Consider the following 27,644-nt stretch of genomic DNA (forward strand, 5'->3'; position numbering starts at 1 on the left):
GGCCCTTAGCGAACTTATTTATTTCTTTACTTATTTATCAGGTAACATATGTTTCCTCTAGGTGTCAAGTGCGCAATGGCTCAAACTGAGCCTGGCTTTCAGAAGATGCTCAATGAATACGGTGTCGGACTGGTGGAGTGGCTCAAGTGGTAGAGCACCTGTCTAGCAAGTGTGAGGCCCTGAATTCAAACCCCAGTGCCACAAATAAATAAATAAATATTGCGTTAATATTATTATGGTTGACATTATCATGGCCTCGTCTTTTATATTCTCTACGTCAGAGGTGATCGAACTGTCTATTCCCCTCAAAGATCTAAGCCATCATCCTTACAACTTCAGTCTCCCCAGCTAGATACTCAAATCCAGTCCCTTCCTGCCTGGACCTCAACCCTTCTTCCCCAGGACCTCAACCTGCAGTGTATTCCACCTCCCTGCCAGTCCCAGATCTAATCATGTCCTGCCCTGCCCCTGCTCAGACACCTTCCAAGACTCCCTACTGCTTTCCATATAAAGCTTGCCCTCCCATCCCCTGCCCACCACCCTTCCTCAACTCTTCTCCTACCCTCTAGATCCAACTACCTTGGCCCCTCTGAATTTTTAGAACAAACCATGATCTCTCTTAACTCCCAGCATTTGCAGAAGCTATTATTACTGCCTGGAATTCTTTTCCCTTCCCTGTCACCCACTCTTATTCTTTAGACTAGAGAAATTCTCCCTGACATTCTCCCCCACACCCCCATACTCCTGTGATATTCACCCAACACCACCAGGGGCTTCACCTCTGAAGCACTTGCCACGGATTGTAAGTAATCACTTATGTGTGGAATTACTTGTTATAACATCTGTCTCCCACTCTCTGCGAGGGCAGGAATTGGGCTTGACTGTGCTCCTGACCCCATGTCAGTAGACATTAAATTAATGCGCAATCTATCGACAAATAGAGCTAATGTACAAACTCTCCCCCAAAAATCTGAGTTTATGTCCTAGGACAAAGGGTTTCCCAGCCTCCTAGCCCACACACAGTCGCTTCCCAGCTGTCCAGAACCCTTCCTTTCTATTCTGGACTCCAGGGTGGCTGGGCTAGGAGGTGGAGAAAGGTAGGGAATGTCTCAGTCCCTTTGCTTTTATTCTTAAAAAATCAGAATACTCTGCAGTGGGCCTTTGAGCAAGGAAGGCAGGAAGGGGCTTCCGAGGGTCCAGATTTATAAAACAAAAGGAAACAGCCCAAGTTCTGGGATGTCGCCTGAGCAGTCCACCAGTACGAGTTGAAGATGTGCTGTCGGAGTTAGGGCTCCGACCTCAGGCTCCTGCTTCCAGAGTCCTCAATTTAGAAACCAGCCTGGGTCCAGCCAGAGTCCAGGAGGTGAGTCTTCAGACCGCTCTGTGGACGGAGTCTGCTAACCTGAGTCCCCAGCGGCGTGGCCTGAGGACAGTCCTCGATATCTTGAGGGCGGGGCCTGAGCCCGGGGGGGAGGGGTCGAGCCTGCTCCCTCAAACAGGAGAGCAAATGCGGGAACTCAGGGGGCGGGATCAAACCATCAGGGTCGGGGCCTTGCCTTGAGGGGCGTGGCCAGCACTCTAGGTTGCTGAAGGGCGGAGCCTGATCCTCCAGGAACAGAGCCTGGACTTCGAGAGGCGTGGCCTGCGTCCAAGGGGATCTTGGGGGCGGGGCTTGTTTCCTAGGGGGCGGGGGCCTGGCCCTGTGGGCGGGGCCTGGCGCGCGGGAGCTCAGGCCCGCGGAGGCAGCGGCTCCACGTTGAGCCAGATGCCACTCTCGGTGCGAAGGATGAGCTCCGGCTTCCGCCGCACCTTGCGTGTTCGGTCGACACTCAGGCGGAAACGCAGCAAAGTCAGCGCCACCGCCACCCGCATCTCAGCCATGGCGAAGCTCTGTCCGATGCAATTCCTGAAGAAAAGGCTAAAGTGAGGTCCTGAGAGTCGCGAAATAAATGTGACTTCGAGGGTTCGAATCCTGGTGCAGCCTCCTACTTGCTGTGCATCCCGGGGGAATAACCTCCCTCTCTGAGCTTCAGGTCTCTCACCTGTAAGTTGGGGACAGTGGCATCCTAGAGCTGTGGGAAGTATGTTGAGTCCAGAACTCGGGGTCTGGCACACACTAAGTGCGCCCTGCATTTAAGGATGATTTGAGGGGTGCAGAGAGGATTTAGGTTGTTAGAAATTACACGTGGTCTCTGTGATGGGCACGCCCTTGACCTTCCACCTGCTCTGTTCCCTGAACACATGGCTTGGACTGGGGAAAATAGAGGCGTTACCTGGGTCCTGCCGAGAAGGGTATGTAGGCCAGCGGGGAGCGCTGCTGTGGATTGTCGGGGTCAAAGCGGTAAGGGTTGTACACCTAGACAGGAACAGCCTTGGGGTGAGTCTAGGGAGCTTTGCCCTCCCTCGGCCTCTTGGACTTAGCAGCTGGAGAGAAAGCGCCTTTGCTCCCTTCTACCCCCGACTCACTGCAGTCCAGCCATGCCTGCCTCCTTCCTCCGTAGGCCTGCCAGGCTCATGCCTTCCTACCTCAGGGCCTTTGCACTTGCTGTTTCCTTTGCTTGGAACACACTTCTCCCTGCTCTTCACACCCTTCAGGTCTCAGCTCAAACATTTTTTTCCTGGCAAGGGCCTTTCCTGAACACCTGAGCTAATGGGTCTCCTCCCCCCATGCACTAATTTTTATTTCTTTGGGGCATTTATCAGTCCTCAGAATCATCTTGTTTATTTGCTTATTGGAAAAGGGAGGTCTCACTGCCCTGGGGCTCCCTCTTCTGGGGAGGAGAGAAGAAGAAGGGCTGGGGCAGGAGTTCACCTTGGAGTCAGGCCACACTGTGGGGTTGTAGTGGGTCCCATAGATGCTGATCAGGCAGATGATTCCTGTGGGGACGGATGGCGTCAGTGGGTTAGAGAGAGGCAAGTCTTTCTCTGGAGACATCCCCCTCCCCAACTCTCCCTGGAGCCATGGCATTCTTGCGAGCCATCTGCCACAATTTCCTATCCATCCTTCCCTGGAAAAGCCTGCTGTCTGATTTCTCCCCATGCCTCTCCTTAAGAAGCCCCCACAGCCACCCACTCACAAATGTGGCATTATTCCTCACCTCAACCATCTGCCTTGGTTCCCTACTGCCATCAGAATGGAGTTCAAATGCCTGCACCTGACATTCAAGGCCTTTTACAATCTATATTCTGAGGCTTGGCTCCATAAACATGCTTGCTCTTTCATCTTCAACTTCTAAGACTGGCCTCCGCCATTGCTTCCTCCAGGAAGTCCTCCTGGCATTCCTCCACAGGATGAAGCCATCCCTCCATATTTTGGGCTTCTGCAGTTCTTGTCTCCTCCTTTAGCTCCCATCTGACCCCATGTGGCTGGAAATGTCTGTGCCCTGCTGTGTCTCCCCACAAACTGGGTGATACTCAAGGTATGGGCCTGGAAATGAGGACTCTTAAGATTCCCAGCTCACCCAAAACCAAGCTTAGACTCCATAACATTGCTGTCAATCAAAAGAAAGCAACCCTCCCAGAGCCACCCCTACCTCACTGACTCCTTTCTTTCTACCTGGGCACACTCACCTCTCTTTCCCCCACATGCAACTTTGTTTCCCGCATCACCCTGAAAACAACAGGCATACAGAGAGGTTCCCCATTTGGAGTAACCGTGCTCCTGGGTCAGGCATTGCCAGGCCCCTGTGGCCACAGAACAGCCACGCCTCCTGTGGTGGGGCACAAAACAGGCACCTTTGGGGATGATGCGCCCATCTGGGAGCTTGATGTCCTCCGTGCAGCGGCGAGAGATGAGGGTGACAGGCGGGAACTGGCGCAGGCTCTCCTTGATGCACATGGTGGTGAAAGGCAGCTGAGTCAGGTCGTCCCTGGAGGGAGTAAAACAGTGACTTCCCCAGAGACATGGACACACACACACACACACACCAGCGGCAGCAGCAGCAGCAGGGCAGCAAACCAGTCCAGGGGTTCAGAACTGCCCCTGGACTGACACTGTCATTTGCAATAGTTCCAGATAGGTATCAGAAAACTCAGGATGCAAAATATCCCACCAGGGCTGGGGGCGTGGCTCAAGTGGTAGAGTTCCTGTCTAGCAAGTGGGAGGCCCTGAGTTCAAACGCTAGTACCACATAGACAGAGAGAGAGAGAGAGAGAGAGAGAGAGAGAGAGAGAAACAGTGAGCAATCAGAATAACTAACCAGTAGGGCCCAGCATTAGTTCTATGATTAATGAATTCTGTGGCACCCAGGGGAGGTGCCAGGACACCAGAGGACCTCAGAGAAACAAGTGTTCTAGGTCATATGGGTCCATTTCAGTGGTTTTTTTAATTTTATTTTTGAGACGGTCTCATTATACAGCCCAAGCTGCCCTCGAACTTTCAAGTGCTGGGATTGCAGTTGTGTCACCAACTTGCCTCTGCCTCCCAAGTGCTGGGATTGCAGTTGTGTCACCACGTCCAGCTACTTCATAAGTGTTAAATTGTATACTGTTGCCAGGTGCCGGTGGCTTACTCCTATAATCCTAGCTACTCGGGAAGCAGAGATCAGGAGGATCGTGGTTTAAAGCCAGCCAGGGCAAACAGTTTGCAAGACCCTATCTTGAAAAAAACCCATCACAAAAAAAAGAGCTGGTGGAATGGCTCAAGGTGTAGGCCCTGGGTTCAAACCCCCATACTGAAAAAAAACATCGTACACTGTTCTGAGTAACAGATAGAATCTCAAGCCATCTCACTTTGTCCCTCCTGGGATCTGAGTCACCTCTTTGCCCAGTGTATCCACGGTGTATATGCTACTCACCGATTAGGCACTTAGTAGCCATCACAGTGCTTGCATATAAAGCTCAGTACTATCTATGGAGGCGGGGGAGGTCTTAGAAAGTGTCTTTCAAGGATAAGGGAGTCTCCTGTAGTATTATTTGCTTATTTTTTCCTTTGGAATTCAGGACCTCAAATTGGATTAATTATAACTCATTGGCTCATGAGCTAGATCAGTTTCTTTAAATCATCAAGTTATCTTTTTTTTAAAAAAGTGCATGTTGCTACCATAAAGGGCACAGCCTCCTTGACATAAAGGTACACTATATATAAATACCACTGGGAGTCAGGTGCCGGTGGCTCACACCTGTAATCCTAACTATTTGGGAGGCTGAGATGGGGAGGATCAAGGCTTGAGGCCAACCTGGGCAAATAGTTTGCAAGACTTCATCTCCAAAATAACCAAAGCAAAATGAACTTTAGGTGTGGGTCAAGCAGTAGAGTACCTGCTCTGCAAGTATGAAGTCCTAAATTCAAACCTCAGTCCCATCAAACATATATACTACTGAGAAATGAGAAGAAAAATTAAACTGTGATTAGACACCATCTTCTGTTGGGTTCTCCAAACCTGAGACATCATCTCCTTTTGTTAAAAAGGCAGATTAGCAAGGTGTTTCAGGATGTATGTAGTGGTACCCTGAGGTCATAATGCAAAAGGTTGAAGGTTGGAGGAGTGGCTCAAGTGGCAGACTGCCTGCCTAGCAAGTGTGAGGCCCTGAGCTCAAACCCCAGTACCATTAAAAAAAAAAATGGAACTTTCTCACTGTGCTACTTAATGCTGTGTTTTCTTTGCATCAGTCAGAATCATCCCTGCACAGCACACATCTGAGAAAGTCTAGAATCTTAATTCTTCACTTCTGTGTATTAAAATTGTACACCTGTATCCTTTGCCTGCATGTCTGCAGTGCCTTCTGCTAGTATGTGTCCTGCCCCATTCATATTATGTCTTTTTTTTTTTGGTAGGACTGGGGTTTGAACTCAGGGCTTCAACTTGTAAAGCAGGCACTCCACTACTTAAGCCACATCTCCAGTCCTTATGTTGGGGTTTTTATGCTTCTGAAATCTATGTTGAGAAGAACATGCCCCAGGTACCTTCTGATCAAAAGACAGGGAGGAGACATATGGAAGAAACCTGAACCCAGCCCACAGTTTGGAAGCAATCCCACTCAACTTAGCCCAGCCCAACAACCACAAGAGTAATGTGCAGACCAGAGCAATAAATAAATGCCTGCTGCAAACCACTAAGTTCTGGGGATGTTTGTTATGCAGCATGATTCTAACAATTGCTGCTGATATAGGCAATAGGCATCAAGACCATCCCCCTTACAGATGAAGAAATTGAAGTTCAAAAAGCTTAAGTGGCTTGTCTAAAGTCACACAATCATGAAATGGTAAAGCAGAGATTCATGCTCAAAGCTCTGGCCCCGACCCGCTTCCTTCAGCCTCCGACCACCCGCACTGACCACTCCAGTTCCTCCAGCTCCCGGCCTCTCATGACTTCCTGGATCTCTTCCCGGCACTTCTCCTGGTATTCAGGGTACTTTGCCAAGTTGAACAGCACCCACGACAGCCCACTCGATGTTGTGTCATGACCTGCAGGCATGCAGTGACCAGGCAAGCAGTTGTAAACACTTGAGTGTCCCCCACATGGACAATTGTGCCCCTTCCCATCCTCCTTCAGCCTCACCCCATGTTCTCACCCTCAAACATGAAGGTGTCTGCCTCAGCACGGATGTCCTCGTTGGACAGTTCCTTTCCCTCTTCATCCTGGAACAGGCAGTTGAGGACTTTCAGCCTACTTAGTCCCACCCCCTAAATTTTAAGGACTCCCCCAAAGTCAGGTCTGTCTGCCCCTCTCTTTTTTTTGTTGCTGCTGGGTGTGGTGGCTCACACCTGTAATCCCAGTTACTTAGGAGGCAGAGATCAGGAGGATCACAGTTAAAGGCCAATCCAAGCAAAAGTTTCTCTGAGATCCCATTCTTTTTGTGTGTGTGGTACTGGGGTTGGAACTCGAGGCCTACACCTCGAGCCACTCCATCAGCCCTTTCTGTGATTGGTTTTTTTCAAGATAAGTTCTCGTGGAACTATTTGCTCAAGCCAGTTTTGAACCTCGATCCTCCTGGGTAGTTAGGATTACTGGCATAAGCCACTGGCACCCAGTCTGAGATCCCATCTTAAGCAATAAAAGCTGGGCATGGTGGCGCATCTGTCATCACAGCTACTTGGGAAATGTAAATAGGACGATTGTGATCCAGGCCACCCAGGCCTAAAAGTGAGACTCTGTTTGAAAAATAGCCAAAGCAAAAAGAGCTGGCCATGTGGCTTTAGTGGAAGTGCCTCTGCCTAGCAGGCACAAGACCCTGAGTTTGAACTCTAGATCTGCCAAAAACAAAGTCCATTAAGAGGCACTACCAAAGGGCTAGGGGTGCAGCTCAGTGGTAGAGCATTGCTAGCAGGCATGAAGCCCTGGTTTCCTCATTATCACAAACAAAATAAAATAAATATAAATAAAATTACATAGTATTTGATTGAACCTACAAACACCCTCTTGTAGACTTTAAAAGTCTAGGAGACTTAGAATACTTAATACAGTCAGGTATGGTGCTTCACACCTGTAATTCCAGTACTGGAGAGGTGGAGGCAAGAGGATCATGAGTTCAAGGCCAGCCTGGGCTGCATAGATCCTGAATCAAAAAAAAGAACAAATACCTAATACAATCTAAGTACTATTGCTATGGACACAGTTGTTACACTATATAAAGGAATGATGAGAAGAAAAACGTCTGTACATGTTCAATACAGAAAGAATTTTTTTCCAAACGTGTCAATCTGAGGATGGTTGAATCTGCAGATGAGGAACCTGCAGGTACAGAGGGAAGACCGACTGTCTACATTCAAGTGCACAAGGCACCTTCTGCTCGATCGACACATGCTAGGCCATTAAACTACCTCAGATCATTTAAAAGGATCGGGATACTTTGTTACAGCGACTCAGCTAACTCATACAGTCTTAACACACCTGCATCTGACTCCTTCCTAGATCGAGGTGAGCTCCTGCTTTCGTGTACCAGTTGGTGCAATTCCCCGGATGGCCGCTAGGGGCCCCGCCTCACCTTGGCCAGGAGCAGCACATCAATGAAATCCAAGGTCTTGCCCTGCTTGGCCTTCAGCCAGGCCTCAGCACCCTGATGGCGCAGCGACTGCCGCCGCTCCTGAATGACCTCGGTGGTGAAGCGGTGCACGGTGTCGCAGGCCTGGCGGAAGCGCCGCCCGTCGGCTGTGAGGTAGTAGATGAAATCCAGGTGGTGATGTACACGATACTGGCGCCTGACAACCAGTGCACTCAGTTCAATGATGGCTGATAAATAATCACTCATCTTCCTGGCAGGAAGAAGAAGAGCCATGAGTGTAGGGCTATCCACCTGTCTGGCCCATCCAGATGCACACGGCTTGGCTAAGATAAACCTCTTAAGATAAGATCCCTTAATTTATTTATGGGGGGAAGGGAGTGCTAGGGATGCAACCCAGGACCTCGTGCATGCTAGGCAAGCACTGTATCACTGAGCCACACCCCTGGCTTCACAATGGATAGTCAATGAATGAAGGAACCAGGGTGATGTGTTCATTCAACAAATATTAACAGGCCTAAGGGGAGGAGAACTGTCATATATTCCATTTTATCCTTAAAGCATCTCTTAGACAGCAAGATGTGTCATCTTTGTTCAACAAACAAGGAAACTGACACTCAGAAAGTGGGAATGGAAGCCTGGCATTGGTGAGGCATGCCTGCTCAGGAGGGTAAGACAAGAAATCACAAATTCAAAGCCAGCCTGGCTCAAGTGGTATGGCACCTGTCTAGCAAGTGGGAAGCCCTGAGTTCAAACCTCAGTACTGCCAAATTTTGCTACATAGCAAGACTCTCTCAAAAAATAAAAATAAAAAAGGCAAGGTGTGGTGATTCATGTCTATAATCCCAGCTACTTGGGAGGCTGAGATCGGGAGGATTGCAGTTTGAGGCCAACCTAAGCAGAAAGTTCACAAAATGAACTTTCAATCATTTCATGATTTTTCACAATCATTAAAAATCTGGGCACAGTAGCAAGCTAGCATCCTAGCTACAAGGGAAGCTTAAATAGAATAATTGCCATCCAGGCTGGCCCTGGCAAAAAAGTGAGACCCTATCTGAAAAATAACTAAAGCAAAAAAGGGCTTACAGCATGACTTAATAGCACAGCATCTGACTGGCAAGTTTGAGGCCCTGAATTCAAGTCCTAGTACCACAAAAAAAAAAAAAGAAAAGAAATAATGTGGACACTTTCCAAACACTGCATGCTCTTTGTGCAGGAATGTGGGAAAGTAGCCATTGACTCATTTAATTCTCATGCAATGATTATGGAGAAAGAATTATGATGTCCAATTTTTGGAAAGGGAAACTGAGGCTCGGAGAGGTGATATCATTTCTCTTGGAGCCACCTGGCCCATTGGTGGCTGAGCACCTGGGGCCCAGGTTCCCCTTCTCCTCCCAGAACCTTGCCTCTGGAGCAGCTGGCTCCATGTTCCCCAGGGAGGTCACACTCACTCCTGGCAGTTGCTGTTGTGACTGAACACGCATTTCTGAAGACTGTCTAGGGTCATGAGGCTGACATGCTCAAACATGTCAAAGGCCACAGAGCCCTCTGCCAGATGCTGTCTCCATTTAGCCTGGAAGAGAGACACAGGGCAGGTGGGTATGGAGACTGCAGGCACAGGTACCTGGCTACATCCCAGCAAGTGAGGCCTCCTGACATTTCATGATCACCCAGAAGTTGGAGCCTGGACCAGTGTCCACTCCCCAGCACTCAGCCCCAGGACTCACATGCATTACATCGGTGCATTGGTTAAAGATCTTCATGTAAGGCTTCAGGATGTCAAAGTGGAAGGCGGGTGTCAGCAGGCGGCGGTGTTGGGTCCACTTATCACCTTTGCTAAGCAAAAGCCCATCCCCTGGGACCGGAAGACTGAGGTTAGGGGCCTCTCCTGTTCCTCTGAAACCCTCCAGGAAGACTTAGGCTCTGCCCTTCTGTTACCTGAATCCCCAGTCCCAGCCTACCCGTTGGCACTCACCTAGCCAAGGCTTCAGGAAGCTGTAGAAAAGATCGTCCTTGGGAGCAATAGCAGCTGTGTAGAAAAAAGAGGCAGTGATATACCAGAAAACCCTATTGTCATCACATGATGTCGCTCACCTCCAAACCTGTAGCAAGGTTAAGTTTTTCCATAGGAATGGAATTATCTACTGGTCCTCCCCTCCTTTTCTGTCAGCCCAGGCTGGCCAAATTATACCTCCTGTGCTCCCCACCTCCAGCCTCACCTTCCCTATCTGTCTGTCATGCTTGCCCACGGGGGATCTTATCTGTGACATCTGCCAGAGTCTCTCCCAGCTCTCACACCTGTCACCCTCAAAGAGCAGTGATCCAGCCCATTTTCAAAGCCCCGTGTGCAGACCTCTCTCAAGATGGACACCTCTGTCCTCCAGCCTCCTCCCACTCAACACCACTGAGCAATGTCACAGAGCTTTTCTCAGCTTCTCTCAAAGACCATGTCCCTTTCTGCTCCAAGTCTTTCTAGCAGAAAGCTGCCCCAGCACTTCACCCTCAGCTTTGGGTCTCAGTGTGGATGCTGCTCCCCCAGTCCCACCATCACACTGGGTTGTTTGCATCTAGTTATGACACTTTGCAGGAGAGACCATGGTGATCATTGACATTTGGTGCAAAAGAAAGTTAGATGGGCACCTGTGGCTCATGCCTGTGATCCTAGCTACTCAGGAGGCAGAGATCAGGAGGATCATGGTTCAAAGCCAGCCCCAGGCAAATAGTTCCTGAGAGCCTGTCTCAAAAAAGGGCTGGTGGAATGGCTCAAGGTGTAGACCCTGAGTTCAAACCCAGTGCCACAAAAAAAAGAGAAAGTTTTATTCAATGAATGAATGAATCAATCAAAGGATGACTGAGTGAAAGAATAAATTAATGGATGGATGGATGGATGGATGGATGGATGGATGGATGGATGGACAGCTTTGGGACTAAGTAGGGAAGAGCCCAAGAAGGAAGTGTCTGAAACACCAATGATGTCATCTATACCTGAATATGACTCAGCCACACTCCCCAGGAGTTGGCCAATTGGATTCATAGTCACCCTCCCATTCAATTCACCCCTCTGCTGCCTCTCTGTGCCCAACCCATGCTGAGTGAGGCTGGGGACCCAGAAATGGCTCAGCAACACACCCTGCCTGGGCAGGGTGGGAAAGGGAAGCAGAGGCACGTACCATGCAATTATCAAGAAGGTAGAAAGTGTGCCAGGTGCTAAAGGAGCCACAGAGGAAGAGCTACTGGAAGTTAGAGCAGGCTTCCTGGAGGATATGACATTGAGGAAGGTGGGAGTCAAGTCACTCCTCTCCTCTCTGGGCTTTGGGCTCCAGGCTGGGAGCTTCAGGGGTCTTTCTGATACCTAGATCTGGTCAATGGCTGTCCTCCTCAAGCACCTCCTATGGCTTCCTATTATCCTTAGGATAAGGTGTGTGTTCATTCATCATTTTTCAATCCAGCTCCTGCTTAACTCTCAGTCTCAGTTCCTACTTCCCCACACACATCACCTCCACTCCAGCCAGCCCAGGTCACCTGAATTGCCCTGGCACTTTCCCACACTGGCAGCTTTGGATTGACAGGTCCCTACATCTAGGACTCCTCATCTGGCAAACTCCTATGCATCCTTCAAAGCCCAGCTTTACTAACACTCCCTCCAGGAAGCCTTTTCCAAGCTTCTCCCCAGCTGAACCTTTGCTCCTCCCCGTCTCCAACTCTGACCCTTAATGCCAGGACAGTCTGTGTCCAGGCTCCCTCTCCCACCAGTTTCTCCCTCTAGAAAAAAAAAAAAAGGTAATGCCTACCCAGGAGGAAATCACAAGAGAAAAGCCCTCACAAGGTGCCCAGCATACAGCAACTCTTTCACACAGAGTCATATATCCCTATGATTGACAGCTTGGTGGAGGGTCAAACCCTAGCCCTGCCACTAACTAATTGTGTTAACTTAGACATGTTACCATCTTCTCACCTGCCAAAGGAGGAAATAAAATAACCTGGCCTTGTGGCATCCCTACGGGACTCAACAAGTGTGTTTCTGGCACATGGTAAATGCTCATTAAGTATGGGTGTACACCAATGAAAAATCAGCCAACTCCTGGTTACTTTGTTACTCTCATAATTGTTGCTTATTGGCATCAAAGAATGGTGAGGTGAATACCCAGGTCTCCTATCAGTAAAAAATGAATGCTCAGCCATGGGGGACAGTGGAAAGAAGGTTCTTTAGAATGTTAATTATAGGCTTGGTGTGTAGCTCAGTGGTAGGGAACTTGCCTAGCAGGTGAGAGGCCCTGGGTTCATTTCTGGGTGGGTGGATGAGCCATTTGGCATGACTCAAATGGTAGAGTCCTGAATTCAAATCCAACTGTCAGAGAGAGATACATATACAGAGTTTTTCTCTTGTGTGTCAATGTTCAGAGCTGCATATTCGTCACAACCAGAGGTAGATATAACTCAGTGGATAAAATGTCCACAAGTTGTGGTCTAGCCAGACAATGCAAAACTACTCAGCCATAAAAATAATCCTGCAGTCCTGATGCATGCCACAGTGGGGCTGAGCCTTGCAAACATGGTGCTGAGTGAGAGAAGCCAGACACAAAAGAATCCAGAGTATGTCAGTCTGTAGAGACAGACATACAGTAGAGGTTCCCAGGAGAGAAATGAGATGTGATTACACGGTGAACACCAGGTATTTTAAGGCATGATTAAAACACTGAAACTAGTGCTTGCACAACCTTGTGAGTACAGCAAATCCATTGATTGCTCACTTTATAATGGTGACTTGTATGCTGTGTTAATTTCACCTCAATTAAAACCAAATGTAAGATGGGCGTGGTGGCACAGGTTTATAATTCCAGCACTTGGGAGGCTGAGAGAGGAGGGACATAAGATCCAGGCAAGCATGAGCTACATAGGCACGACCCTGTCTCAAAAAACCATGGGGAGCGGGGCGGTGGGGGGAGGGATAAAGGAGAAAAGGAGAATGGTGGAGGGGAAGAAATCAAATATGAAACATTTAATATATTATAAGAACTTTTGTAAACGCTACAATGTGTTACTACCCAGCATGACAATTTTAAAAAATGGAAAAGTAGAAAAAAAAAAAAAAACCAGAAGAGACCTGGGCACCAGTGATTCGTGCTGTAATCCTAGGTACTTGGGAGGCTGAGTTTGGGAGGATCGCAGTTTGAGACCAGCCTACACAAATAGTTCTCCAGACCCTATCTCCAAAATAACCAGAGCAAAATGGACTGGAGGAGTGGCTCAAGTGGTAGAGAGCCTGCTTTGCCAGTGGGAAGCCCTGAGTTCAAACCCTCAGCCCTACCAAAATAAAAGGAAGAAGAAAAGAAGAGGAAAAACCTTTATTAGCACCTACCCAGATTATGTAATTTTGTTTGGGTCTGTGTGTGTGTGTTGCTGAGGTTCAAACCCAGGGCCTTGTGCATGCCAGGCCTGCACCCCACTGCTGAGCTATGCTCCCAGACCTCACATCATTGAGTCCTGTTGTCTGTCTCCATTTTACAGATCAGAAACTGAGTCCCAGAGGAACTAAATCAAATGCAAGCATCATTACACACCCAGAATGTGCCAAAGCCAGGATTTGAGCCCAGTCCCCTGGATCCTGGCCAGGGGCTAGGGCCTAGATTCTGCCTTAGTTCAAAGTGGGGTCATTGTCCCTGTACAGATGAAGTGATGGGGGGTGAGAGTAACTGGGGAAGAGAGAGATAGCATGCCTTCCTCTCTCAAAACTCCTGGTGGCAGCCTTGAGGACAGTCTCCAGATCTATGTTTGTAAGGCCCAAGCTGGGGTCTGAGAGTCTAATTCCTGGAGTTCTTTCTTTCTCATCCTGCACTTTCTTGAATGTGCCCTGTTGGCTGTGGAGAGGCCCAGCTCCTTGCAAAGCCTTACAGGGAATCTAGCACCCCATTTCTGAGGAAGACAGAGCTGGATACAGATTCACCTGCTCCTAAGGGATTAGGATTCAGCATGGGAAAGTCCAGAAGAAAGAGCTGTGCTCGGTCTGCAGAGCCAGAGAAGGCTTCCTGGAGGCGGGGCTTGTAGGAACTGGGTGTTGAAGGATGAGTAAGCGCTCACCCCTTGGGATAGGTGTGGACTATGGAAAGGAAGAGCAAGCCTTCCACATCTCCTGTCCTGCCAGTGGAGATCAGTCCAGCTGATGAAAGCAGGCTGGGCTACCAAAAGCCCTGGTCATGGTAGGAATGCCACGACACAAACAATGGAAGTATTATGACCTGGAATGACACCTTTTTTTAACAAAACTGTAGGTGAACAAATGCCTACCTGAATGTACTTGGATCTGACTTCCAAGTAGGTGGAAAGTTCCTGGGATTCTTAGACCTTGTCCATGTTGCTCTCATAACCTGCCTCACTATTCCTAGTTGGTGAACTCCTATTCATCCCTCAAAGCCCTACTGAAATGTCTCTTCCTCTTGAATGCCCACCCGCCTACAACAACAGGTGGATTTTAGGACTTGAGGGTACCACTCATCACTGAGAGGCTCAGTCTGCTTACCTGAGGCACCCACCACAGGCTTGATGTAATCAGGGTGTACTAGAACCAAGAGAGGCAGGACAGGTCCAACCCACACCAGGATCACATGATGTATGTTATCTAGCACCTTCTTCTCATCCTGAAGGCCGGTCTCATTCGGAAGAAACTGCAGGGGAAAGGGAGGGGCAGTGAGGATATGCCCAGCCCCAGTTTCCCCTGCCCCACTCCCCTGCCCCGTCTCCTCCCTAGAGACAAGCCCAGAAGTCTGAAGGACCCTAGGAAGTCAGAAGCATCTTATTGAGCCCCTACCTCCTTATCTGAGAAATGGGGAACAATGGACCCTCTCTTGGAGGGCAGCCAGAGGATTAAGGAAAGAAAGAACCCCAGCACGGGGCCTGACATAGGCTCGCCATGACTCAAGTGGTAGAGACCCCACCTAGCAAGCTGAATTCAATCCACAGTTCTGCTTTAAAAGAAAAGACATAAAGTTAGTAACCAGACAGGTGTGTGGCACACCTGTAATCCTAGCTACTCTACAGGTGGATGTAGGAGGATCGAGAGTTCAAAGCCAGCCAAGTAAAGCTATTAGGCATAACTAATTGAGAGGCATCACAGTTTGAAGCCTGACCCAAGCAAATGGTTTGTAAGACCCTATCTTGAAAATATTCAACACAAATAGGGCTGGCGGAGTGGCTCAAGGGGTAGAGTGCCTGTTGTAGCGAGTGCTAGGCCCTGAGTTCAAACCCCAGTTCTGCCAAAAAAAAGCATTTGGAAAGAAAATCTAAAAATGATAATGGCTGGGGCTGCTGGGCCCTGGTGGCTCATGCCTGTAATCCTAGCTACTCTGGAGACAGAGATCAGAAGGATAACGGATCTAAGCCAGCCCAGGCAAATAGTTCAAGAGACCCTATCCACCCCCAAAAAAACTCACACAAAGGGGCTGGTGAGGTGGCTCAAGGTGTAGGCCCTAAGTTCCAACCTCACTACAGAAAAAAAGGGGAGGGCTGGGGGGGGCATGTAACTCAAGTGGCGAGTGCTTGCTTAACATGTATAGCCCTGGGTTGAAACCCTAGCGTTGAAAAAAAAGAAAAAGAAAAAGAAAAAAAGCTGAGGTCACTGCTATTATTGTACCCATTTGATTTTGCTTAGAAAAGTCAAATGAGCCAGGTGTTGGTGGCTGACACCGATAATCCTAGCTACTTGGGAGGCTGAGATAGGGAGGACCTCCGTTCTAGGCCAGCCTGAGGAAATACCTTGTGAAACCCTATCTCTAAAAATAACCATCTGCTTTGCAAGAGCAAAGTCCTGAGTTCAAACCCCAGTCCCACGAAAAAAAAAGAAAAAAAGTCAAATGGCCTACCTGAGGTTACAAGTGTGTGTCTGGGTTTGGGTTCCCCAGAAGTAGGTCCTGTGCTGAGAGTTCTAGGGCAAATAGTTTATTTGGGAGATGGTCCCCCAAATGTGAACAGGGGTACAGGGAAGTAGGGCAGGAGGGAAGGCAACCAGGAGAGGATAACTTGTCAAGGGTGGTAGGACACCCCAAGAGTGGGGCACCCAACTTCCCAGCAGCCCTCCTGAGGGGAGGTAGCTGCGGCAGTGATCTGCCGAGGCCCGTCCATCTCCTAGACATTCATTCCCAAGCTCTCTGATGGAAGCCTCTAGAAGGCTGGTGGTAGCAGTCAGAAATTGGGTATCCCACCCACAAACGGGAGAAGAATATGGGCAGGTGTGGCATCCTAGGCTACAGTGGCAAAGCCAGAATCAGAACCCAGGCCCCAAGTTCTAATTCTTCCACTTTTTGCTGTTATAGTTTGTTTTGGCACACACCTCTAATCCCAGCTACTGTCGGAGGTAGAGACAGAAGGATCAAGATCCAAGGCCAGCCCTAGGCAAAAAACTCCAAACCCTACCTAGTTCAAATAACTAAAGCAAAAATAGCTGAAGGGAAGATGGAGGGGGGACTCCCAGCACCTCAAAAAGCAGACAAAACCATTCTTTGAGCTATGAAGTAGAAAGTCAGCTCTGCCTCCTTCCATCTGTGTGACTTTGAGCAATCTGCCTGCCCTCTCTGATCTTCAGTCTCTACTCACAACCTCAGCCAGATTCTCCAAAGCCGGCCAGCCCACTCAGCACCCTTATGGAAACCCCAAAACCTGTCCATCCCTGCCCAACCACACTCACCATGCCCAAGTGGCCCAGCAGCCAGTTGCGCCTGGGCGGCTGTGGGAAGCAGCGCAGGCGACGGCAGGTGACATGGAAGTGCCAGCAGAGTCCGAGAAACTGCAGCAGCAGGCGGAAGAGGAAGAAGAGCAGGGAGAGGAGTAGGGCTGACACGGTGTAGATGCGGAATGCTGTCTTTTCCAGCCCAAGGAGGTGCAGCAGGTGGTCGGTGATGGGTAGCATCCTAGGGACACACGGGGGGTCAGTGCAAGTGGGAACCACCCTCCAGCCCCTCATGGGCCATGCACTCTAGGATCCGAGGGGTCCATCTTCATCCCCAGCCTTGACTTTTACAGGGAACTCCCCTCTACCTCTCTGCCATAGGGTTTTCTCTTCCTATGCACAGCTGACAGAGTTCTGGGACACTCAGAACCCTCCCAAAGGAGTAGCTTTTGGGCCGGCAGAGTGGCTCAAGCAGTAACAGTCCAGGTTTGGCAAGTGTGAGGCCCTGAGTTCAAACCCCAATGCTGCCAAAAAAAAAAAAAAAAAGGAGCAACTTTCAACCAATGAGTGATGTACATTGGTGCATCAATATCCTGACTTCCCTCCCTCTGTCTCACTTCTAGCCTCTTTTTCTTCTTTATTTTTTTTCAATTGAAGTCAGATTCACAAAACACAACATTAGTCATTTTAAACTGAGCAATTTACACAATGAAATATTATTCAACCATTAAAAAGATGATGTTCCAGCTAGGTTCAGTGGCTCGAATCTATAATTCTAGCTACTCAGGAGGTGGTAATCAGGAGGCTCTCAGCTTCAGGTCAACCAGGGCAAAAAGTTAGCAAGACCCCCTCAATAAACAAGGCTCATATAGTGATCATGCCTATAATCCCATCTACACAGGAGGCACAGGTAGGAGGATCAGGTCTGAGGCTGGCGGTTCAAAAGCATGAGACCCTATCAAAAAATAACTAAGCTAGGTACCAGTGGCTCACACCTGTAATCCTAGCTACTCAGGAGGAAGAGATCAGGAGGATTGGGTTCAAAGCCAGCCCAGGCAAATAGTTCACAAGACCCTATCTCGAAAAAACCCATCACACAACAGTTGGCAGTAGTGGCTCAAGGAGTAGCCTAGCAAGCATGGGGCACTGAGTTCAACACCCGGTACCATTAAAAAAAAAAAGGTATGAAACTACCTAAAATTAAGCACAAGAAGCTCCAAATTCTGAGTCCCAGGAAGACACTTGGAACTGGTGATACTGATGCGCCACTGGGCTGGCTGCTTGTCACCTGGACAGCTCCAAGTGCCACACTCTACTGGAAGTATCCGGAGTATTTATTTTTTCAACAATGTGTCATGGTAGCAAATGCCTGGGAAGCCAGCTACTGATCACGAGGGTTCAGGTGCACTTTCTCTAGGTGCTTCCACCTGCCACACCTTCGCTAAGTGCTTTGCATGCATTTCCAGCAAGTCGGTCACTCAGTAAATACTTTCAGAGTCCCAGCTATGTCAGTGAGTCAGGTCTAGGCGTTGGGGACAGGATGGCGAACAGGACAGACATGGTCCTGGCTCTGAAGGGAGGAGACCACTTGCAGGCATGATGAAACATGATACAAAGTATCTAGTGAAGATGCAAAGGAAAGAAAGCAAAGAGTGGCATGTGAAACAATGTCCCCTCAAAGTTGCTACTTTCTAACACTTGGAACCTAGACTTTTTGCTTTTGGTTTTCTTTTGGGGGGGGGTGGAGGTAGGGAGGAGTGGTTTTTGCTTTTTGGTTTTTGTTTGTTTTGTGACAGGGTCTCACTTTGTAGCCCAGGATGGTCTCAAAACCCATATTCCTCCTGCCTCAGGTGGAGGATTCTGGAGGGGAAGGGGGAGCACCACCTCACCTGGCTCTCTGGAACCTATGAATGGGACCTCATATGGCAAAATCTTTGCAAGATGTGATCAAATTGAGGATCTTGAGGAAATGATGCTAGATTATCCAGCTGCGACTTAAATGTAAGAGAGAAAAAAAGAGACATTTCCTGTTCCCCATGCAGGAAATGGGAGCAAAAGCTCCCAAAAGTGCCCTTATAAGAAAGAAGTGTTAGCCAGGCGCTGGTGGCTCACGCCTGTAATCCTAGCTACTCAGGAGGCAGAGATCAGGAGGATAGCGGTTCAAAACCAGCTTTGGCAAATAACTCCGTGAGACCATATCTCGAAAAACCCTTCACAAAAATAGGGCTGGCGGAGTGGCTCAAGATGAAGGCTGGCGGAGTGGCTCAAGATGAGTTCAAAACCCAGTGCCAAAATAAATAAATAAAAATAAGAAAGAAGTGATGGTACCTACCTACAATCCCAGCACTGGAGAGGCTAAGGCAGGAGGATTGTGAGTTCAAGACCAGCCTGGGCTACATAGGAAAACTCTGTCTCTTAAAAACAAACAAACAACAACAAAAAAAAAGGGAGGGAGAGATACTAGGAGAGAGGAATAGAAGAAGAGAAGGAGGAAGGGAGGGAGAGCCATGTGTCATGTAGAAAGGCATGTGAAGATGGAGGCAGCGGTTGAAAGAGAAAAGGAATGGACCTATTTGTCCAAAATCCAAATAGGTCCAAAATCGGGACCTATTTGTCCTGGCCTAGACTTTAGCTTCTGGCCTCCAGAGCTGTGTAAGGGTAATTGTGTGTTGTTTGAAGTCAGCCAGTTTGTGGTCACTTGTTACAGCTGCCTCAGACCACTCATGTAGAATGAGAGGATGGAGACCAATTCTTTTACATGAAGTGGTTGCTTCCCAGGGCCTGTCTGGGGTCAGGTGTCTGGGGAGAGACCTGAGTGGAGCTCAGAACCTAGTAGAAGAGCATGGTGGTGCATACCTATAATCCCAATGATTTGGGAGATGGAGGCAGGAGGATCATGAGTTTGAGGCCATCCTGGGCAAACTTAGTGAGACCCTATCTCAAAAACAAATGAACAAAAGGACTGGGGGCATGGCTCAAGTGATGAAGCATGCAGAGGCCCTGGGTTCCAGCTCCAGTACTAAAAAAAAAGCACACACACCATGAACATCTGGGTTCTAATTCTGACTCCTTCAATGGCTGTTTGCTCTGGGCCTCAGTTTCCCCAGTGCAATTTTTCCTGCATATAGCCCAGTAGTGGGGCTGGGGAGGGAAGGGGTAGACCACCATATTGCCAGACCCAAGATTCAGCCAAATAGGGGGCCACATGTATCACCTCTTCCTGCCATGGCTCTCTGGTGAAATGCGGCTCCCATCTGAGCTACCATAATCAGCTCATGGGGAGGTCTGCCCCTCCCCATGCTCTAACACCCTCCATGGCTCCCTTCTCTCCACCTGGCATCCAAACACCTCAGGAGCTCACCCCTGTCCACGCTCCACCTCACCCTCAAAGATCCCCTTTCTCAGTCTGCTTTGGACCCCTCTTTGCTTATTCAGTTTACAAATGTTGGGTTGCTCGTACTTCCTGGGGACCTCATGTTCTCCCATGGCTTCAACATTCTCATCTCTGAGCCAATTTCTGTCTCTGTGTCCCCCTGGTAGACTCAACCACCTCCCAGATATCCCCTGAGGGCATCTCCCAGACCCCCAGATCCACCTCACTAATTATTGAGGTCCTGTCCTCTTGTCCTACACATCACTCATGTCCACCCATTCTTCTCCATCCCCATAATCCCAACCCACATCAGGCCATCCTGGTGGTAATCTTCTCCCACTGGGATCCAGAATTCCACCTTTGCTCCCCACCACCAGCAATCCATTCTACACAGAGAGGGTAAAACGGATAAAAATTAAATCAACTCTGCCAGAGGCCAGTGGCTCACGCCTGTAATCCTAGCTACTCAGGAGGCAGAGATCAGGAGGATCATGGTTCAAAGCCAGCCCAGGCAACTAGTTCTCAAGACCCTATCTCAAAAATTTATCACAAAAAAAGGCTGATGGAGTGACTCAAGGTGTAGGCCCTGAGTTCCAGCCCCAGTACTGCAAAATAAAATAAAATAAAATAAAAACTAAATGAACTCATGAACCTCCCTGCTCAAAATCCCCCCATGACACTTGGAATAAAATCCAGACACTTGGCATGGACCATGATACCCTTCAGGCCTGGCTCTCTCCTCTCTCTTCTTCACTCACCCATCTCTGACCCCTCTAGCTCACTCCAGCCACAGACCAAGCCAGTCCCTAGCTAGTAGCCTTTGCAAGGGCTGTTCCCTCCACTCTCACACCTTTTGTCCAGCTCCACCCACACCAGCTCTTCCTCATCCTCCAAATGCCACTCTGCCTCCACAATCAGTAAACACCCCTCCATCAGAAAATGACTGCAGGTGATGACTTTCACAATCGCTAGTTTCATCTTCCCAGTAGTTTTACCAAGAAGCTGGGAGACTGCTGAACTCCACCCCCACCAAGAAAAATCCCAGCTGAAATCCCAGCCAAGTAAATGTCTTCCTGAGGGACTGAAATGGAAGAACTTGGGACTGGAGTAAGCACAGGCCCTAGCTCTGGGCAACTGGTTGCCTTTAGGGAGGATACAAGAGTAAGGTTGGTAGGGGATGCTCTGAAGCCCTGGGTCCACTTCCCCTGAGTTCTATGTCAGGTGTGGGCTGAAGCCCTTCCAGGGGCAGACTCCTAGTTCTGCTCCTGAGGGAGAGAGAGACAGAGACAGAGACAGAGAAAGAATGCTGTGGTCCCAACTGGGACTGTCCCTGGGAGCTTCATAGTTCCCATCTAGAAGTCTGGCACTAGTGGCTCAGGCCTATAATCTTAACTGCTCAGCAGACAGAGATCAGTAGGATCACGGTTCGAAGCCAGCCTGGGCAAATAATTTGAGGCACTATCTCAAAAAAAAAAAAATCACAAAAGGTCTGGCTGAGTGGCTCAAGTGGTAGAGTGCCTGCCTGGCAAGCAAGAGGTCCTGAGTTCAAAATCCGGAACCACCACCACCAACAACAACAACAACAAAAGGGCTGGCAGAGTGGTCAAGTGGTAGAGCACTTGCCTAGCAAGTGTGAGGCCCTGAGTTCACATCACAGTACTCCCAAAAAAAAAAAAGGAGATTACTGGTGACTTGGGCCTGGGGGTGTGTGGAATGGGGTGTGATTGCTAATGGGGGAAACTAGGTAGAGATGGTGGTTATACATCATTGTTACATCCTCAGTGCCTCTGCATTATACACTTCAACATAGTTAATTTGGTACAGCACATGTTTAGCATGCATGAGGCCCCAGGGTCAATCCCCAACACCAAAAAGAAAAATTATATTAAAGTAAAATTAGTTAAAGTTAATTAAACTTTATTCTTAAGCAGTTTAAATTAAAACGAATTACGATAGCTCAATAAAGTGGAGACATGTTGGTGTGTTGGTAGCCCTTCCCTTTTCTTTTTCCTTTTTTTTTTTTTTTTAATGAGACTGGGGATTGAACTCAGGGCTTTATCCTTGCAAAGCAGGTGCTCTACCACTTGGACCACACCTCCAGTCCATTTTACTCTGGTTATTTTGAAGATGGGGGTCTCTGGAGCTATTTGCCCAGATTGGCCTTGAATTGTTATCTTCTCAATCTCCCTCCCACATAGCTAGGATTATAGGCATGAGCCACAGGCACCCAGCTTAGTTCTTCCCTTTCTGACTCTGTGAGCTGGTGACTTGTAAAAACTCAACAATCCAACTCTGGAATGCACACTCTTCTGTACATCTATTACACTTGAACTTGGAAAAATTACAAGCAAAATGAAAAATTGCTTGGGGATTGCATCATCCTTTAAAATCTTGAGCTTTGTCAGAGCCTGGTGGCTCATGCCTATAATCCTAGCTACTTAGAAGGCAGAGATGGGGAGGATCAAGGTTTGAGGCAAGCCAAGGCAAAAAGTTTGGAGAGCTCATCTCAAACAAAGGCTGGAGGCTGGCAGAGTGACTTGAGTGGTAGAGCTCCTGCATAGCAAGCAAAGGCCCTGAGTTCAATCTCAAGTACCATCAAAAAATAAAAAAAGGGATCTTTGACTTCAACAGGTCTGGGTTCAAATTATAGTTCTGCTTCTATGCAGATAAGCAGCCCAGGGTGTCCTAGTTCTGGTGCTCAGCCTCCATTCACCAGTCTGTGAAATTGGTTAATAATAACAGTGGGCAGGAGTGTAGGTAGTGGTAGAGCAAGTGTCAGGCCCCAATATCAAACTTTGGTACCATCAAAGAGGAAAAATTGAAAGGAAGGAAGGAAGGAAGGAAGGAAGGAAGGAAGGAAGGAAGCAAAGAAGGAAGGAAGGAAGGAAGGAAGGGAAGAAAAAGTAATCTTTTGCTGGGGCGTGGCTCAAGCAGCAGAGATCCTGCAATTGCAAGGCCCTGAGTTCAAACCCCAATAATAATAACAAAAATAACAGCAACAGCCATGAACAGTGGTGCACAGTGGGATCTGTAATCCCAGCACTCAGGAGGCTGAGACAGGGGAATCATGAGTTTGAGGTCAGTGAGAGAACTTGTTTCAAAATAAAAATGACAAACTGGAGGTGTGACTCAAGCTATCGAGCACCTGCCTAGCAAGCACGAAGCCCTGAGTTCAAACTCCAGTTGTTCCCTCACTCCCCAAAAAAGCCAATATCAAAATAAAACTTATCACAGTAATAATCACAGCAACAAGCCCTTTCTGCTAAGACCATGGAGAGGTTCAGTGAAACCAGGCATAAAGAGGATTTGTCATATTGTATACACACATTAGCCACAAGTACTATTATTAAAACTTACTACTTTATGGAAGCAAAGGCACTCAAAGCTGGTGCTCTTAGAATTCTTTGAGAATGTGACATGTCTGTTCCCTCTCTACATCAGTGCCCAGTGCCATCCCTGATGCCAGGCAAGGCACCCAGCAGCCCCACCCTGGAAGAGGTGGCCCTGCAAGCCTGTCCTGCTGGACCCGCCTTATCTAGCAAGGGAGGTGCCAGAGCTCAGCCCTGCAGCGCAGTCCACACCCAGGGAGCTCTGGTTTGTCAGGTTGGCCCGGCCAGCTGCTAGCTGGGGACTTGTTATACAAGGTGTGTGGGCTTCACAGATGAAATACAAGACAGGGACCCTGGTTGGTGCCAGGCACTATATGTATGTGCCTCTTCTTGAATGCCAGGTTTGGGCCCAGGTGTGGCATATAGGAGTACCCCAAAGCTGGTCCCATCACCCCACATCCCAGCCTCCCACTGTACTCTGTCTTATCTTGTAGTCAATGCAACCTGACTTCCACCCAGACTTATGGTACTCCACCTTACTCCCTTGATACCAAAGTGCTGCCTCATCAAAGACTCGTGTTGCCCCCAGAAGGTTTGAGATGAGAGATTTACAGGTCTGGGTTCTCTTCTAGGTTCTGGGGTTCTGAAAAAAGCTTTAGAGGGGGGCTGACAAAGTGACTCAAGTGGCAAGAGTGCCTGCCTAGCAAGTGTGAGACCCTGAATTCAAACCCCAGTGCGGCTAGTCCCACCAATGCTTTGAAGCCTTAAGCTTTCTCATCCCAAAGGGCATCCTAGCAGAAAAAAGAAGCCTAAAAACTACCAGTAATCTAGATCATTCCTGGGCTGTAATCATCTCGGATTAGCACCCCAGATATGACCACACTTGCACATGAGCCTTAGAAAGGAGTCTATATAGCTCTACTTCTTAGTTGTGTGGCCTCAGGCAGGTGCCTCAACCTCTCTGAGCCTCAATTTCTTCATCTGTAAGAAAGGAACCATATTTCCTCATGTCTGTGATGACATGCAGCACTTTTAAAGTGCACAGCTCACTGACAGGCACACAGTAACCCCTTGATCAAAAGTACCTTTTGTTGCTGTTGGTGTTACCAACACGTACATCCTTGTTACCTGGACATCTGGGACTTGGAGTACAGGACCCAACGTTTGTCAGGGAAGAGAGATGGGGATTCCATTATCTTAGTGTCTCCCGGGTCATCCAAAACCCTCTATGGATACCAACCCAGGTCACTGCCAAGACACCAGCTCTGAGTTAATGTTACAGCTTAGAAACCCAAGCTGGGCTATACAGACTTGTCGGAGACATCAGAAAGTGGCCCAGGATTTTTGGGGTCAGACAGGGCTTGTATGTTCCAATCGCAGCTCCCCCATTGGGTGTCTATGGGTATGTGCTTCCTCTTTCTAGCCCTCTGTTCCCTCACCTGTAAAAAGAAGAGGATGGGCAAGAGTTGGGGAGTTTCCTCCACATCCAGATAGGCTGGCAACTCAGGAAGGAGTTTGATATTTCCAACTCCAGCTGGGCTCAGCTCCAACACCCAGAAATAGGGGAGGGGTTTCAGGGAAAGGGGCCTTCACGTATTGGGTGATGAGTGATGTCCCATGAAGGCATTACACAAGGAGAGTGGGCACACTCACCAGGTGAGATACCCTGAGCTCATGTACCTCCAGCCTGCCCACATGGAGGGCAGAGGTGGCCTCATTTTGATCTCAGCCTCTTTCTACCTGTCTCTCTCCCATCTCCAGCCAGAGACTCTCCCAGTGGTCCAAAGGGGTGCGGGCCAGGCCCTTAGGACACCTGATGGTATCTTTTAGCATCATTGGGACTGATTGCAGGACCTCACTCAACCCTCACAGTCAACTTCACGGGTCTGGAAGGCGATTTTCTTTTCATAGAAGGGTACTGAGAGACTGTAGCTACCACGAATGGACAGAGAGGGCCTGATGGAGGCTGAACCACAGGCATAAAACCACATTGGCAGGACTATGGGTACTCCTTCAAGAGAAAAGCCAGGGACCCCAATCAGACCAAGGAGGTGTAACTGCGCAGAGCTTTGGCCTTTCTGGGGTGCGCCGGCGGGAGAAGACCCCTCTCTCCATCACAGACACTCAAAGAGGAGATGCACCCCGGACTCCTGGGCGCACACGGGATTAAAAAAAAGCGCCCAAATGCAGCAACCGTCGGGGATGCACCCACATCCTCAGAGGGTCCTGGACAGACAGTGGCGGTGGTCCGGAAAGCCGGCTGTGCCCTGCCCCGCCCACCGCCGAGCGCAGACCTTGGCACCGAGCCCCGCGCATCTCGGGTTACGGCGCGGACCGCGGCCGCGCTCAGGTTACCGACCCCGGCGCGCACTCACCTCGCGGGTCTCGGCCTCCAGCCTTTGGTCCCGATCTTCGGTCACAGGCAGCCTCGGCTTTAACAACGCGGTCCCGCTGCTCAGCCCTTTAACCCCGCCCGGCTGAAGTTTGAGCCCAGCCCTCTGGACACGCCCCTGGGACGCTCCTCCCCCCCAGAACACGCCCCCTTGGGCACGCCTCCCACATAAAATGCCTTGACCACGCCCCCGGGGTACGCCTCCTCCAGGACACGCCCCCGGACACGTCCGAGGACACGCCCCCCAGGCCCAGCCCGCCTTTGGGGCCGGAATGGAAGCGTGGTCCCCAGAGATGGAGAGAATTAGAGAGGTGAAAGGGAGAGAGACAAGCTATGAAGAAGAAAGTGACTGATGGAAAGATGGCGACAGGTACAGAGACACAAAGACTTGGACACCTAGAAGCACAAACTATGAAATTCTCCATCCCCACACCCCTGCTTGGCTCCCATTAGCCCTCAGTTCCAGTTCTGGACCTACACTAGCGCCCCTCAAGGCTCCCCACTTTAGGGTTGGCTCCCAGGTTTGGACAATCATCATCTCTGGGACCCTGTTATTCCCCAGAAGCCTCCTCTTGAGCCCCCAGAAATTCTCAGACTCCACAAGCCCTGGGGAACTGGCTTTTCTACTTTCTCTGTCCCCCACCCCCAGATGTCTGCAGCCAGCAGCAGCAGCTGACCTCCAGGAAAGCCTCCAGCCTCAACAAGCAGCCTGAGACTACTTTGTTCCCCAACCCCCAGCCACACACCTTGACCCTCTCTCCAGGATGTCCTTGCCCGGCCCATCTGCTGTAGATGACAGACAGACAGCTACGCCCTGGGATGTGAGGCAGATACCACACACAGTGGGTTAGTGGGCAGGCGGGCAGGGGACTTGGGAAAGTGATCAGACACAGAGAAGTGTAAGAAATTCCACTTGCCCCATCTTAGACTGATTTTAAAATCTCTCTTCATTTCAATAGCGCTTTCTCACCTGGTGTTCAGCCCCGGGAGGGTGGGGCCCGCGTGAACATATTTTGAGATTAAGGAAAAGAGATACAAATAATTGACATTTTGTTGCTTGCAGGACTCTAAAGGGAGGCCAGGGAAGGCTACATGAAGGATGTGATATTTGAGCTGGGACTGCAGGAGAGGGTTAGATTTCAACATGTGGAGAGGGGGGTGAGGCTCAGGCACAGAGAAACTACAAGGTGTGGTTTGGCAGGTGGCTTTCCCTGACCTGGGGTGTGAAAAGTGAGGAGGCTGAAGGAGTTCAAGGACTAACTGTGAGGGACTTTGAATGCCAGCCAGAATGGATGGGCAATGGGGAGCCACGAGTGGTGCTTGAGTGGGGGAAGAACCCCCTGTTGGTTGATTGGTTTTAAAGCACATTGAAGCTCATTGAATTGTTTCAAGGATATGGAATTAGTTTTGTTGCTAGCAAAGAGGAATTCTTTGAAGGACACTGGAGAATATAGAAATTTATAAGGGCAGATATATATATATATATATAGAGAGAGAGAGAGAGAGAGAGAGAGAGAGAGACAGAGAGAGAGAGAGAGACAGAGAGAGACAGAGAGAGAGAGAGAGAGAGAGAGAGAGAGAGAGAGAGAGAGAGATCCTTCCAATGACTTAAGGAGAGCAGGGGTCAAAAGTAGGGTAACTGAGACCTTAGAGAGAACTGGATCTAAGGCCCAAGAAATCAGCCACATTGGTTACTGGCTGGATGTGAGGCTTTTGGAAACAGGAGAGAAAAGGGCATCCAGACAGTTTTTCTGTTCTCAGAGAGATGGAGACAAGGAAACGAACAAGTCAAAGGGTCTGGGGGAGAGGAGGCATTGACAGTGGTTTTCTGGCCATGTGGCCTTAGCTTCCATTCTCCTACAGAAGAAATGGAGGCTATAGCTGAAATGGATCATGAGACAAGAGGTCTCTGCAAGATGTTCAACTCCACACCTAGCACAGTGCACAGGC

The 27,644-nt window shown here is 49.2% G+C and overlaps 1 protein-coding gene across 1 annotated transcript; it reads right to left on the minus strand.

The window, feature by feature from the left end:
• Positions 1-25,775, minus strand: Cyp4f22 (cytochrome P450 family 4 subfamily F member 22). Its single transcript, XM_020165300.2, has 13 exons — positions 25,678-25,775; positions 16,619-16,841; positions 14,459-14,603; positions 9,917-9,970; positions 9,669-9,796; positions 9,393-9,514; positions 7,927-8,194; positions 6,514-6,580; positions 6,277-6,406; positions 3,736-3,869; positions 2,813-2,877; positions 2,274-2,356; positions 1-1,906 (listed from the first exon to the last, which is right to left on the minus strand). Exons 2-13 carry the CDS (start codon positions 16,838-16,840, stop codon positions 1,729-1,731), a joined length of 1,596 nt encoding a protein of 531 aa, XP_020020889.2. The 5' UTR covers position 16,841; positions 25,678-25,775; the 3' UTR covers positions 1-1,728.
• Between the last annotated feature and the right edge of the window lie 1,869 nt (positions 25,776-27,644).

This window comes from Castor canadensis, chromosome 14 (genome assembly GCF_047511655.1).
Source record: "Castor canadensis chromosome 14, mCasCan1.hap1v2, whole genome shotgun sequence".
NCBI classification, from domain to species: domain Eukaryota; kingdom Metazoa; phylum Chordata; class Mammalia; order Rodentia; family Castoridae; genus Castor; species Castor canadensis.